Below are 14,598 nucleotides of genomic sequence, written 5' to 3' on the forward strand. Positions count from 1 at the left end.
GGGTTTTTGCGAGTTTGTGCTCTATACTGAATCATACATCAATGGCGGGTTGTTCTTGGAATCAGAGAACATCTTGTCCTGCGAGTGGTCGCGAAGCGCAAAGAGGAACTGCATCCATGTCCACCAGTTGTCGATTCCTATTTCAAAAGCTGTCCGCTGGTCAGAGTCGTGCTCAACCCCCGGGATCTTTTATAGTGCCTGAGCAAATTTACTCAGCTAATGGTCCTATTATTCATTTATCATAACCACTTCAACTTGCAAACCAACGTTCATGAAGAATGTTTGGTGCACAGGAAACCATAATAAGGAGGGTGGTTTTTTGTGTAGTAGGAAATGTGCATCCAAACTAATATGAGAGCTCATTTCTAAAATCTCTGGTTATTAAATGTGGCACAGTCATTCCATCCGCTAATGAGCACCAGAGGAAGTGCATTTCCCACCATCAATTTCAAAGTGTCATCAAAATAATTAAACATTACCTTTTTCTTTCTTTCTTACTGATGACCTACATATTTGCCTTGATCTTTCGCAAATTAGTCGATTCAAAGTGTTTACAGATAAAGAATGTGCATTATATGTTCAGAGAGCAGATGTGATCTTCATATTTAAGCGGGTGTAAATGTCTAATCCTCTTTGAGCAATGTTTATTAAAGCTGTTTATTAACACAAACAGGGAAGGCTATCAAGCCATGAGCTGTGAGCAGAGAAAATACTGGTATTGTTAGAGATAAAAACCCACCTGTGATAAAGTAGTTGACTTGTTTGTTGATCTCCTCCGTGTCGGCGTCCGTCGTGCTCAGGATGGCAATGACTCCACTGGGCGGACGGTCGTCTTCGCTCACCGTGCCCTTGTAGATCTCGGCAGTGAAGCGCGGCGGGTTATCGTTGACGTCGGCCACGGTAACCTTCACAGTGGCGCTGGTCACCAGCTGCACCTTGTCTCCGCGGTCTGTGGCCAGCACAGCAATGGAGTACTTGCTGGTCTTCTCACGGTCGAGCTCTTTCAATGTCGTCACCCAGCCTGTCTCACTGTTGATGGCGAACAGCTCAGAGATCTCAGCCAAAGTTTGTTTGGGGTCCAGGCTGTAGATGACTTGACCGTTGGTGCCCGAGTCCTGGTCGGTGGCTTTGACCTGGATCACTGGCGTGCCATCTGGAAGGTTCTCCACCACCACCGCCTCATACGGGTCCGACTCAAACACAGGCTTGTTGTCATTGAGGTCCTTGACCTGGATGTTGATGTTGACAAACGCCACCGTTTCGTAGCCCTCCTGTTGGCTCTGGGCTTGCAGCGTGAGCTGGTACCACTTCGTGGTCTCGTGGTCCATACTCTTCTCCAGCTTCAGGGCCCCAGTGTCCCGATCCACCACGAAGACCTCATTCTGGTTACTCTCCGGGGTGTTGCCTTTCACTAGGCTGTAGAACACCGGTTGTTCACTCTCCGCCTGGATGACGTCAATATCCGTGCCGATGGGCATGTCTTCGGCGATGGTGAACCGGTAGTGTGGCTCTGCAAACTTGGGGACCGGTACCTCAGGGGCCACTATCCTGATATAAACGCGGACGACGGATTGCTTGGAAGGACTCCCAGCATCCTTTGCCCTAACGTAGAAAGCGTAGAGGTTGTTTTCGAGTCCGATGAGGCTCTCTTTGGTGACAATGACTCCACTGAAGGGGTGGATTTCGAAGTTCTCCTCCACGTTCTCCACGTCGGCTTCGATAGTGTAAGCGATGTCGGCGTTGCTTCCCTCATCCATGTCTGACGCAGCGATTTTCACCACGGTGGTTCCCCTGGGGACGTCCGATGCTACATTGGCTTTGTACTCCACTGCCCTGAATTGTGGGGCATTGTCATTGATATCTGTCAAAATCACATTAATAATGCAGAAGCCTACTTTGCCGCCACCGTCCTTTGCCATGAGCGATATGGGTATCACCTTCTCAATGGCGTTCTCGCGGTCTAGGATCTCCAGGGTGAAAATCTCTCCATTTTCATTGACAGAAAACTTGTCTTTGGCAAAATTGTTGACGATGTGGTAAGTTAGGCTCCCGTATGTGCCAGCGTCTTTATCTGTGGCTTTGGCCTCAGCAACTAACGTTCCGACCGGCGAGTTCTCAGTGAGTTCAACTACGTAATCGAGCTGGGGGAAAGTGGGGTTGTGGAAGTTGGCACCGTTGACTGTGACTTTGACCATGGCCGAGGTCCTGAATACACCATCTGACACAGACACGTTGAGGTTGTACAGTGGCTCCATCTGTAGTTTGCGGTGGTTGGAGATGACGATGGCCCCAGTGTTTTTATCCATGGCAAAGTTCTGGTCCTTATTGCCAGACAGGATGGAAAACTCAAGCCTGCCGGTGTCTGAGCTGTCGGCGTCGGACGCCTGGACATGGGTGACGAAGTAATCGCGGGGGGCCAATTCGCTGACTGTGGCTTTGTAAGAGCGCTCAGTGAACACCGGAGCATTGTCATTCAGGTCAGTGACATCTATGGTCACAGTGACATCACTGGAGAGGGCAGGCACTCCTCCGTCCACTGCGCGGACAGTCAGCTTGTGTTGCTGCTTTTCCTCCTGGTCGAGCATGCGAGCAGTCCAGATGATTCCCAAGTCACGGTCAATGCTGAAGTAGTCTGAGCTCTTTTCCTTGTCTTCAACTAGCTGGTAGAAGAGCATTTTGTTGTTGCCAGTGTCGGAGTCTGTGGCAGCAACTTGCAAAACTGCAGTGCCGATGAAGGAAGCTTCAGAAACATTTGCGTTGTAGGACTTTAGTTGGAAGACAGGGGGATTATCGTTGACGTCTTCCAGAATGATATCGACAAAGACATCAGCGTGGGCTCCAGTCAGTGAGTCTGTGGCTCGGACACTCAATTTATAAGCGGGGTGGGCCTCGAAATCTAGAGGTTGAATTACATGTACGACACCGGTGTTGAAATTGATGGAAAACTGACTGAAGGCATCTCCCTCAGAGATGGTGTATACTATCTTGGGGCCTTCGGAGTCAGTAGCCTGGACGTGAACTACAGGTGTGTGTAACTGGATATTTTCAGGGATTTCGATGCTGTAGAATGCCTTCTCAAACACTGGCATGGCTTTGTTTACTATAGTTATGGGCACTTCCACTTCTGCCGAGAGGGCTGGTTCTCCTGCATCTTTGGCCACAACGTTGATGACAAACTCACTGTTGAGGGAGTCTTTGTCTAACTGTTGTTTGAGGGAGATTTCTCCCGAGGGGCTGATCTGGAAGTGCTTGTGGTGTTCTTTCAGGTGGTAATGGATTTCAGCATTTTGACCCACGTCCCCATCCACTGCTGTCACCTGACGGATGGCCTGCCCCTCCTCTGCGTCCACCTGGACCAAGGCTTGATAGGGCAGGTTGACAAACATGGGCTGGTTGTCGTTCACATCTTCTACGATCACCGTCACCAGAATGTGGGCCACTTCGGCAGAAGCATCCTCCCTGGTCACCTCCACGACGAGGTCGAACGTGTCCTGCGCCTCACGATCGAAAGGTATCCCTGTGGTGGAGAGCACTCCAGAAGTGCGGCTGATTTGGAACCTCTTGTCTGGGTTCAGGACGGTGTAGAAGAGGGGTTCGTTGATGTGGTTCCCCACAGCGGCAATGACCGCTAATGTTTTCTTCTCAGAGGAGTTCTCTTTGACGTAAGCCTTGTAGGAGTCCCTAGTGAACTTCAGGCTGCTCTCCTTGTTCTCACGGATGTTTATCTTTATTGATGCTGTGTTGGCGAACCTGCCGTCCGAGACCCTCACCCTGAGCTCGTACCTGCTTCTTAGCTGGGTGACGTTCTGGATAGTGATGATGCCTGTGTTGGAATCCATCTTGAATTTCTCCCCGATGTTCCCCTCTGAGATGGAGAAGAAGAGTTTGGAGTTTGGTCCGGAGTCGGCATCTGATGCGTTGACTTTGATTACCTCGACACCTTTGTAAGTTGGCACGATCACTGATGTCTCGTAGAGCTCCTGGCTGAACTGCGGCGAGCAGTCGTTGACATCGATGACTTCGACGGTCACGTTGGCGGCTGTCTCGGCGAACAGACGCGGAATTCCGAGGTCGTGGACCTGAATGGTGAAGCGGAATACACTCCTTTGTTCGTAATCCAGAGTGGTTGTCATTCTAATGGCTCCCGTACTGGAATCGATGGCAAAGTAGTTGTGAGCGAATGGCTCGACGATCTGATAGACCAGCATGGCGTTGGCATCGCGGTCAGCATCCGAGGCGCGGATGACCAGCGGGGTGTTTTCTCTGGTCAAGACCACACTGTTGATGGGAGCCAATTCGCTAATCATGCCTGTGAACTCTGGCTGGAGGAAGATGGGGGCATTATCGTTCTCGTCCTTCAGGTGAATCAGCAGAGTGGTGTTGCTAGCAAGACCAGCCATGTTGGTTCCCTGGATGGTCAGTCTGTACTCAGGGGTCATTTCATAGTCCAAAGCCCTCGAAGTTACAACCACACCGGAGTTTGGGTTTACATCAAATGCGCCATCAGTGTTGCCACCTTTGATTTGGTAGAACACAGAGGACTGGCTGGTTGCTGTGATCATGGTTACAAAACTTCCGGGGAGGGCCAATTCGCTGACCTCTGCAGAGAACTCCTTAGCAGTAAATCTGGGAGTGGCATTGTCCGACACGGTGACAGCGATGTGGACGGTGGCCGTGGCAGTCAGCGAAGGGGTTCCTTTGTCGGTTGCCTTCACAGCTAGTTCAAACTGGTTATTGCTGCTTCGGTCCAGCTCCTTAGCCACGGTAACAGTGCCCAGCACCGGATCAATGGCAAATGAGTTTGCAACATTTCCTGTTCCAAAAAAAAGAACACAAGAAGATTTATTAACGTGGTTACTATGGCATTGATTTTCATTTCAGCCGGAAATGTGTGCATTTCTTAAACATTAAAGCCAGGGTGCAATTTTAGGCTTCTTGATTACCGTAAATTGAATTGGCTAGAGTCAATGCCAGCGCCCTCGAGGAAATCTAATTAGCATAATAAAAAATCCCCATAAAAATCTGTCAATTTAAGCTAGAGATGTGTATTTTTTTGCAGAGGATGTATCTCAATCCACTGCATCCGCCGATGGCGCTATTCCACATCTGCTGTGAAAGGTGACAGAGCTAGAGCGTCGGACCATAAGACATCCTGAAAATTGGTCTTCTCACAAAATCGTCGGTAGCGTCCAAACAGTTTGGCCTACAAACTATTATGACCCCTCTATGGAAGGATGAGACTCTCACGAACAATTGTGTTCTCTGTTTTGCTCCACGACCCCCACAAGCGTCTTGGGACACGTCTTGAGGTTAGTACAGCCGATCTGACAACTTCCCTCTGTGGGAAGGTGAGACTATCACGAACATCATGTTTTTCTCTAGGATGCCCACAGGCCTCACAAGACTCGTCTGAAGGTTTCCCAGTATAAGTTTTTTAATGGAAGTATATATGGAGACTGGTTAGAGTCAAAAATAATGGGTTAGATACATGTCCTATATCTTTCAGATATAGAACAGACACTTAAGAAAAAAATTCCTTCAGATTTTTTTTTTTGGGGGGGGGGTGTATCTGTTGTTCCATGTAGTGAATCTGTTATTCAATGTTTTTGTTTGGACTAATAGCAGTAAGAATATATATATATATTTATATATATATATATATATTTTTTTTTTTTACTTTTAAAATTCTTAACAGCAAAAATTATCCTTGGTATGACCTTAAAACAATACAGCAAATTCAAGATGAACCCCTCTAATTAGCATACTCCCTGCTTTTGTCTAAAAGGGATACAGCCTAGGAGAACTTACACAGCAGGTTAGGATAATTAAAGTAGCAGGTTAGGATAATTAGGTTAAGGTTAGGAAAGGGGTTAGGGTTAGCTAAAATACAAAAACAAAATCTACTTTTGATGTCTAGATTTACTTAAATTGACATGACCCCCTTCATTCCCTCACCCCCCAAATAGGCCATAGCTCTCGAAAGGCATTCGTGAAGATTGCCTACATCAGTCCACCTCTGCTTTGAAAACCTGACTCATTCTCCGGCAAGATACATTTCAATGAGCTTGAGTCATCTCAACTATCTGAAAAATGTACATCCTAAACAAAGAACCCAGCCAATGACTACATGCCCGACCCTCTCCCAAAACACAGCTTATTTTACAGGGAAAACAATGGTGTGAAATTCAGAGGGGGCATCGGCCCAACTCCCACATGCTTGGAGATCCTCTGACAAAGTCCTCCTACTTTGCGTGAAGTATTCCATTCATGACTGAGGGTCAGTGGGCAGGGGACCTCTGGATGCCCTGCATACATTTTCCCCAGGCCCATGCGTTGGTATCGCTAACTGGGCTGCTATGCATACCTCTATCATGACTGGCCAGAGGCTAGAGAATGCCAGTATGGCTGACATGTTAAGAATGCGGCTCCGGGGTGAAGTTTCCCCTAGGTACCGATCTAGGATCAGCCACCCCTCCTCAAATCCTAAACTTAACCATTAGTGTGGAAAATGCAAAACTGACCCAAGATCCGCATCTAGGGGCAACCTCATGCTACTCCTAAGAATGTAGTCGAGGGCGCCTGTGGTGCTGTTAGCCAACCTGACTCGATGCTGTAGATGACCTCTGCATTCTGTCCCTTGTCTTTGTCCAGGGCTGTGACCTGGAGGACTGCCGAGCCCAAGGCGGCCGACTCGAAGACGCGCCCGGAGTAGGGCGAGCCCGCGAACCACGGCGCGTTGTCGTTGGTGTCCGCCACGTCCACGATGACGCGCACCAGGTTCCTCTTGACAGGGATGTCCTGGTCACGTACCTGGGGGGGAAGGTGAAGAGAGCGAGAAAGAAAGAAGAGACAGAGAGAGATGCAGAGAGAGACAGCGGAGGAGACAGATAGGGATGACAGAAAAAGAGAGAATGAGTGAGTTGTAATACAATCTGAAGCAAACTTTTTTCCCCCTCAACAGTAACTTCATTAAAATGGCTCATCAAATCGTTTAAAAAAAAACACGTCAAAGCAACAATTTTTCTAAAATGTTGTCTTAATTCCCAGTGATCCAAACAAGTAAACAATGAATGGGGGGGGGGGGTCACTTTGGATGGGCGCTGCATGGTTAGTTCCAAATGGCAAATACCAGCAAACAAACAAACAATTAATCAATACAGGCTGACTGCCCATCTGTTGGAATTGGAGAATGGCTGATTAGGAGAGAGTGGTCTGAAACCTATGTTACTCTCTCAATGGAGAAAGTGGCTCAGAATCAAACCTTTCATAATATGCTAATAGAACACCGACATTCCTTTTATCTGTTCCGTTTCTATGGTAATAATGATGATGATATAAACAACATGTTCCGATTGGCTGGGCTGAGTGGGTTTGTTCAGGGTGTAGAGTGCATGTGTTAATAGTCTGAGCACCACGCCACTTTGACCAACGCTCTAGCACGTTTTTCCAGCACACTTGGCACTGATACCAGAATAATAACACACATTATTAAATAGGTAGATTCGAGAAAATCTGTGAAATCCGTACCATAACGGTGAGAGTGTGGCGCCGCATGGTCTCGTGGTCAAGCCGCTCGGCCGTGTAGAGGGCACCGGTTCCCGGGTCCAGACGGAACTTCTTCAGACTGAAGGGGTCGGTGCTGCTCAAGAGGGTAAAGGTCAACTTGTTCTTATCGTCTTCGTCCGTGGCACCGATCCGGAGCACCTCGGTCTCTGGCGGCGTGTCCTCGGCCACAACCACCTCATAGCGTGGCTGGGAGAACTGGGGCCGGTGGTTGTTGGTATCGATGACACGGATCAGCACCTGGTGGAAGGAGGGGAGAGGGATGGTAGATGTCAGTGTAGTGAATATTTGAGTCAGGGTCAATCTGAGAGTAATGCATGATGTTTTTGACTTTTCACTGTCTCTCAGTAATTGTTTCTCTGTCTCCATTCTTCACTCACGCTCTCCCTTTCCCCATTCCCGAGAGTGCTATTTTCATCCTCTACTTCCCATCTCTCCCTCCCACTTTCTCCCTTCCCGACTCCCTCTTCCCCTCTCTACATCCCTTTCCATCCATCTTTCAAGTGATGAGCAGTGTTGTGAAATATTTTCCACCGGATGGCCACTGCCGACAAGGAAAACAAGAAATCAATGTGGGGATAGCCCTAATGTATTCAGGTGAAGACACATTGCGGGAGCATTGAGGGAGCGTTAAAGAGGCGGTGATAAAGTTACAGGTGATCGCTTGATAAACAAAATCAAAGTAAGCCATCAGTTGTGAAACGTGAAATGCATATAGAAATATATTGCAGATTCAAAAAGGTTCACCGGCTATTTGTCACACGGACAACGTGGGTTTCATAGTTCAAGGATGAAGATTGATTATGAAAAAAAAATATATCTGCTCATACACCGAGGTACACTTTAATAGGAGCGTATAATACATTGACAGATATATTTATGCACACGATCTCTGATAAAAAAGTGCCATTGTGTAATTCCATAACACAGCATCACACTCTAAAACATATATTGCAACAAAACACATATATTGCAAAATATATTTTCCACACAGAGACAGACCTTTTTGTCACAATACCACAGTTGGCAATGTGGAAGTTTCCCCCCCCCATTTCATGCAAAGCATCACATCCCTGGTCCCTAAACTAAAAATCCAGCGAGGCTTGTTTTTAATCAACGTCAGCCACTCGTCTACTGGACTTCCGACGAGGGATTAGGGCGAGCCCATGGAATGGCTGTGGCTGGCCCGGCGGGGCTTTTCCACGGCGGAAACAACAGGGAAACACAGATTGGTCACCTGGATGCCAGCCACCAGGGGGCAATGTCCCACATGGGAATAACACATCCAGCTGGAACCCGTATACCTGAATCCCACTATATAGGGCCAAACTGAGCCAAGCCGAGCTGAGCCATACTGGGCTGGCCTGGTTGTACATCCGCCATAGTTGCTGGAAGCGTGCTGTAAAAGACAACGTGAAAACAAAATATTTGAGCCGGCGAGGCGCGGTTCAAATCAAATCAAAAGGGCCCATACACATATTCAGCAGACGTTATTGCGGGTGTAGCGAAATGCTTGTGTTCCTAGCTCCAACGGCGCAGTAATATCTAACAATACACACAAATGTAAAAGTAAACGAATGGAATTAAGAAATAAGAGAAATATTAGGACCAGCAATGTTTGCATTCAGGGCTACGGTAGGAATCGTAGTCAAGAGGACAGAAATAGTCAGCTCACTCACTGCCCACACCTCTGCTCTGCTACGCTGTCAAAAAATGTCCGTTGGTGCCTCTTGACAGCAACGAGAGGATGGAGAGCACTGCCAGCAGAGCGCAGGAGACAAATATAGCCTAATCTGACGGGTGCGATAACATAAAAAATCTGTCGTGTGCTGTGAGGTTGGCAGGGCTGGCTGGGTTCACAGATGCCCATGTCAAGCAGCGGGGAGTACAGCTATTGGCTAGGTTACGTACTATTTAGGCAGTGCTTTGGCTTCAGAGCTGGCAGTCTCAAATGTTAGCGGCATGCTAACAGTCAAGAGTTGTATCAGTCTGCTAGCGGATTGGATGAAAGTTAAGCTTCTGGAAGATATTCTTCTCAGTCCAAGTAGAATTGCATACCGCAGTGTACTGTATATTGCAACTGTACAGTTGCATCTCTAATCTATCCCTCTCGCTTTCTATCTCATACAGTTTTGTAGGGAACTTGGCTGTTATCTAGATGCAGGCATGTCCACAGATGGGGTTTAATCTGTACCCGAGCACCTGCCCTTTTGCCCTCCTATGAATTACTTTTCATTTCAATTTAGATTCTCTTTTCATTTTTCATCTAAAATGTAACAGAGTGCTCATCAAACGAGCAAATTTCATAAGCTCTTAAATCTCAGCCCGAAGAAGCTCACTTGTCTGACTTGCATGTAGGGGCCACTAGCAGCGAGACTTGAATGCTGGTAGGAGGCTACTTTAGAGTGGTATCTGTCATAAGTGTGTCTCTCACTGTTAGGGACATAGTGAGCTTCTTCGGGCAACTTGACTGCGTCTTAGATGTCAGCAGTAGAACAAACTCACATCAAGTAAAAAAAAAAGTTGGTTTCAACAGCATAGCGAACTAGCTAGCATATTTACGTCATCATTCGCTCCGATCAGCTGATAAGACCCTCTTTTCCCAATGCCAATCACCTCTGGTCGTCTGGCATTAAGCTTGCTCACAATGTGTGATGTTGGCTGTTGATTTAGAAAATAAATAGGTCTATACATTTGGACATTTTGGCTAGAGAGACATTTGGTATGTTGTGATTTTTGAGCTCTGAAAGTTATTTCTGAGCACCAAAACGTCTGTGCACGGTCCTGTTTAGATCCTTCTTGAAACTGTACTCAGTGTGACCATAAAGGGGTCCCCAGTGGGGTGTCTGTGGTGTTATGGATAGGACCCCCTTGGCAGCCCACCAGTCTCTCTCTCTCTAGTCCAGGCGCCTCGTTTCATGTCCCGCCAGACGTCACACTCTCTGAGGTCCCCGGGGCCTCTGCGATCCAGTTTGCACACACATACAAACACTCTCAACCCGCCACCGCGAGTTGAGCCCCTACACAATGCGTTTCAATCTGGACGGTGGCAGATAGCGCTGTGAGCAAAAGGAGGGCCCTTCACAAGCGGCTGGGCCTGAGAGAAAAAGAAAAAAAAAGCAATAGAAAAAGAAATCCCAGGCGAGTGTCCGCTCCTATCCGCCCAACCATCCACCAAGTGAGTCTCCATACTGTCAGAAAGGAAAGGGGCGGGTGGGGGGGACGAGACCGAGAAAAAGACAAAAGTCCACCATCATCTATCCATCGGTCTATTTTTTGGGAAAGAAACACACATTCGGTGAGGAAAGCATATAGCCTCTTCAAGACACTTTCAAAGGGGCATTACCCCCGACTCTGAATTATGCAGTGTGACTGGCGGTTGAAAAGACGGCAAAGGAGAGAAGTTTCCTCACTCTAGATACCTTCTTGGGGGACTCGGGTCAACACAACACGATTGGGACTGAGACAACGAACGGAAACATATGACAGATGAAGAGATTAAAGGATGGAGAGAAAGAGAAAGATTTTTTTTTTAAAGGTGAGAGAGATACTGAAAGGGAGAAAACGGCTGAGAGGAGAGCCTGATTCACAATGAGTAATAGAAGGTGAAATTCAGAGAGGAGACAGTGAGGGAGAGAAAGAAAGAGAGAAAAGATAAAGACATAATACATGCAATATGAAGAAAGAGGGGAACAGACGGCTCCAAGAGAATAAAAACAGTTAGATAAAGGAGGTGAAAACGGACAGCATCTACGCGAAAAGGAGAGGAGGAACAAGACAAATATGGAAAGTGAAAGAGAGAGAGAAAGATGGAAAAAGAAAACCGATAAATGGGAGCTGAGGCAGATTGTGGACACAACAGCCTGAAGCACGACTGCAGAGCAGGAGGATGGTATGGGGGGCTAGCAAGGAGGCAGGGGAAAGGAATGGACGGGGGGCAGCCTGCCGATGAGGTGCCCAGGATGGAATGTTTCTCTCCGCCCCTGCTTCGGATCAGCTGACCCACACACACACACACACACACACACACACACACACACACACACACACACACACACACACACACACACACACACACACACACACACACACACACACACACACACACACACACACACACACACACACACAGAGAGAGAGAGACGCCGCTTTGGAGCAAGAGGCAGACAAACAGAGAGACAGACTGTTCGTTTGGTAGGTAGGTATAGGCAGGCAGAAAGACAGGAAAGGGAGAGCGAGAGAGAAAGATGGACAGAAAGACAGACAAACTCCCACATAGCAGAACACCACACAGAAACATTTTACTTCACTATGGTGTCACTTAGCCAGTCAGAGAGCTAGGAACAGGTCAGCAAGTCAGCTGGAACAGGCATATAAGCCTAGGTCCAACCACAACCGAACAACAAACAACAGCGCGAGCGAGAGCCAGCCAGCAACTTTCGAGAGGGACAGAAAGGGAAAATGAAGCCAGAGCGAGAGAGAGCGAAAGAGAGAGAGAGTTCACACCTCCCCCACACAGACCTCCAAAGCAGACCCGTGCGCGGCGTCCAACATGGTACACGTGAGGCAGAAAAACGCCACCGCCCTCAGCGGGTGCCATGTCCTGGTAAGGCGGGCAATGATGCCCCTTCCCTGCCCCCGCCAAGTGGCAGGTTTTTGGGTCCGGGATGTTGGCACGGTCCAACCTGTAGCTACATGCTTCTCGAAATAGGATTGAAATAGAACACGACCAACAGAGGTCCAGTGTTTCTTGTTTAGGCCTTATTCTCCCTTAACAGAATAAAGAAAAATAATGATCTCTGCATGGTGGGACTGAGAGGGAGGGAGGGAGAACCTCAAATTTGGAAGGGAACAGAGAGGGAGGGAGAGAAAGGGAATTGAAAGAGGGAAAGAGAGAGATGGAGACCGATAGAAACGGCGCGAGAGACTGATAGAAACAGAAAGAGAGAAATAAAGAGAGAGGGAGAAAACAAGAAAACAACCAAACGCATTCCTTGGAGAGAGGAAGAAGGGAGGAGAGAGAAATAAATGAAAGAAAATAGGCCAGCAAGTCTGGCAGAGGCAGACACCACATGACTTTGAATTGAAGGAGAAGGTAAGTGAAACTGTGTGTGTGTTCCGTTTCGACTAAACGAATGGCATACTCCCGGCCACAGGGTACACGGCACACCTCCGTCACAGAAAACAAAGTACCCAAAACATCCCTTTGTATCTTGAATCCGTTGTTTGGCATGTTCTGTTGTTTATTAATTTTTTTATCTTCCCCTTGGTTTACACGCAACGTCACAAAAATAGGTCTTACTTAGGTGTCATCCACAAAGTCAATTACTCTGTTATCTCCATTGACTCAACTCCAAACCTTAAAAAGCTGAAACAGAATATTGAACTTTATAAAAGCAGACAAATCCAGGGGGACAATATATATAAATATTGAAGCATTTTAAAATCTCTTCAAAAAAGATTGAACAAAAAGGGTAACACTGAATATTTTACATAATTTAAATCAACAGATCGTCAAACTGACACATTTTGTATTCTCTCTCACTCTCTCTCTCTCCCCCGACACACAGACACCCCTAAAACGGGCCAGACCACCCCCACCCCACTCCCCAACACGACCCAAATTCCCTGTATGTGTGCTAATCCGCGGCCTGCGACTGATTTTCTCTGATGTCTAACTAAGAGGGTTCGGCTCCACAAAGGCCTTCACACACCCCTCACAGTAACGAGAGGCGACTTGAAAAACGGGGTGCCGAGCCTTTTGACCACTGTCAGCGCCATGACTAATTGTGTTATGTAACTTCTCCCCTTTGTCACGCCATCCCACTGGTCAAAAGATGAATGCGTCCCAACTGGAACCGTATTTCCTATAAAATACACTCATTTTGACCAGAGCCTTATGGACAACGCCCTCGACTGTCCGAGGAAAGAACTGATCAGGGGAATCAGCGATACCCAATATTTATGTATTCTGAACTTGGCCAAATCTGACTAATAAGTCAATGTATCGACTGGGATAGAAGAGAATGAAGGAGGGGTCTGCTGAAGTGAATTGTCCTCGAAGATCGCGCGCGCGCGCGTGTGTGTGTGCGCATATGCAAGCGTGTACAGTACCAGTCAAATGTTTGGAAACGCCTACTCATTTAAGTGTTTTCCTTTATTTTTTTTAACTATTTTCTACATTGTAAAATACTAGTGAAGACATCAAACATATGAAATAACACATATAGAACCGTGTAGTAAGCAAAAAGGTGTTAAACAAATCTAAATATATTTTATATTTGAGATTCTTCAAAGTAGCCACCCTTTGCCTTGATGACACCTTGGTATTCTCTTAACCAGCTTCACGAGGAAGTCACATGGAATGCATTTCAATTAACAGGTGTGCCTTGCTAAAAGTTAATTTGAGGAATTTTTTTCCTTCTTAATGCGTTTGTGCCAATCAGTTGTGTTGTGACAAGGTAGGAGTGGAAAACAGAAGATGGACCTATTTGGTAAAAGACAAAGTCCATATTATGGCAAGAACAGCTCAAATAAGCAAAGAGAAACGATAGTCCATCATTACATTAAGACATGAAGGTCAGTCAATCTGGAAAATGTCAAGTGCAGTTGCAAAAACCATCAAGTGCCATGATGAAACTGGCTCTCATGTTGACCACCACAGGAAAGGAAGACTGAAAGATACAGTTGAAGTCGGAAGTTTACATACACTTAGGTTTGAGTCATTAAAACTCATTTTTCAACCACTCCACAAATGTATTGTTAACTTCTTATGGCTAGGGGGCAGTATTGAGTAGCTTGGATGAATAAGGTGCCCAGAGGTGCCCAGAGTAAACTGCCTGCTACTCAATCCCAGAAGCTAAGATATGCATATTATTAGTAGATTTGGATAGATAACTCTGAAGTTTCTAAAACTGTTTGAATGATATCTGTGAGTATAACAGAACTCATATGGCAGGCAAAAACCTGAGAAAAAATCCAACCAGGAAGTGGGAAATCTGAGGTTTGTAGGTTTTCAACTCATTGCCTATCGAA

At 46.9% G+C, this 14,598-nt stretch overlaps 1 protein-coding gene across 8 annotated transcripts in view; it reads right to left on the minus strand.

Moving 5' to 3' along the window:
* Positions 1 to 14,598, minus strand: part of LOC139374883 (protocadherin Fat 1-like) — a 104,484-nt gene that overhangs the window by 33,874 nt on the left and 56,012 nt on the right. For all 8 annotated transcript variants that reach the window (XR_011627742.1, XM_071116078.1, XM_071116075.1 and 5 more), the window contains 3 exons: positions 7,528 to 7,803; positions 6,600 to 6,810; positions 740 to 4,813 (listed from right to left, as the gene is read on the minus strand). Coding sequence is in view for 7 of the 8 variants with exons in the window: in XM_071116078.1 (XP_070972179.1) it covers positions 740 to 4,813; positions 6,600 to 6,810; positions 7,528 to 7,803 (4,561 nt within the window). In the remaining variant the exon portion in view is untranslated. The remainder of the gene's footprint in view (positions 1 to 739; positions 4,814 to 6,599; positions 6,811 to 7,527; positions 7,804 to 14,598) is intronic.

The sequence above is a fragment of the Oncorhynchus clarkii genome, chromosome 19 (genome assembly GCF_045791955.1).
Source record: "Oncorhynchus clarkii lewisi isolate Uvic-CL-2024 chromosome 19, UVic_Ocla_1.0, whole genome shotgun sequence".
NCBI lineage: Eukaryota > Metazoa > Chordata > Actinopteri > Salmoniformes > Salmonidae > Oncorhynchus > Oncorhynchus clarkii.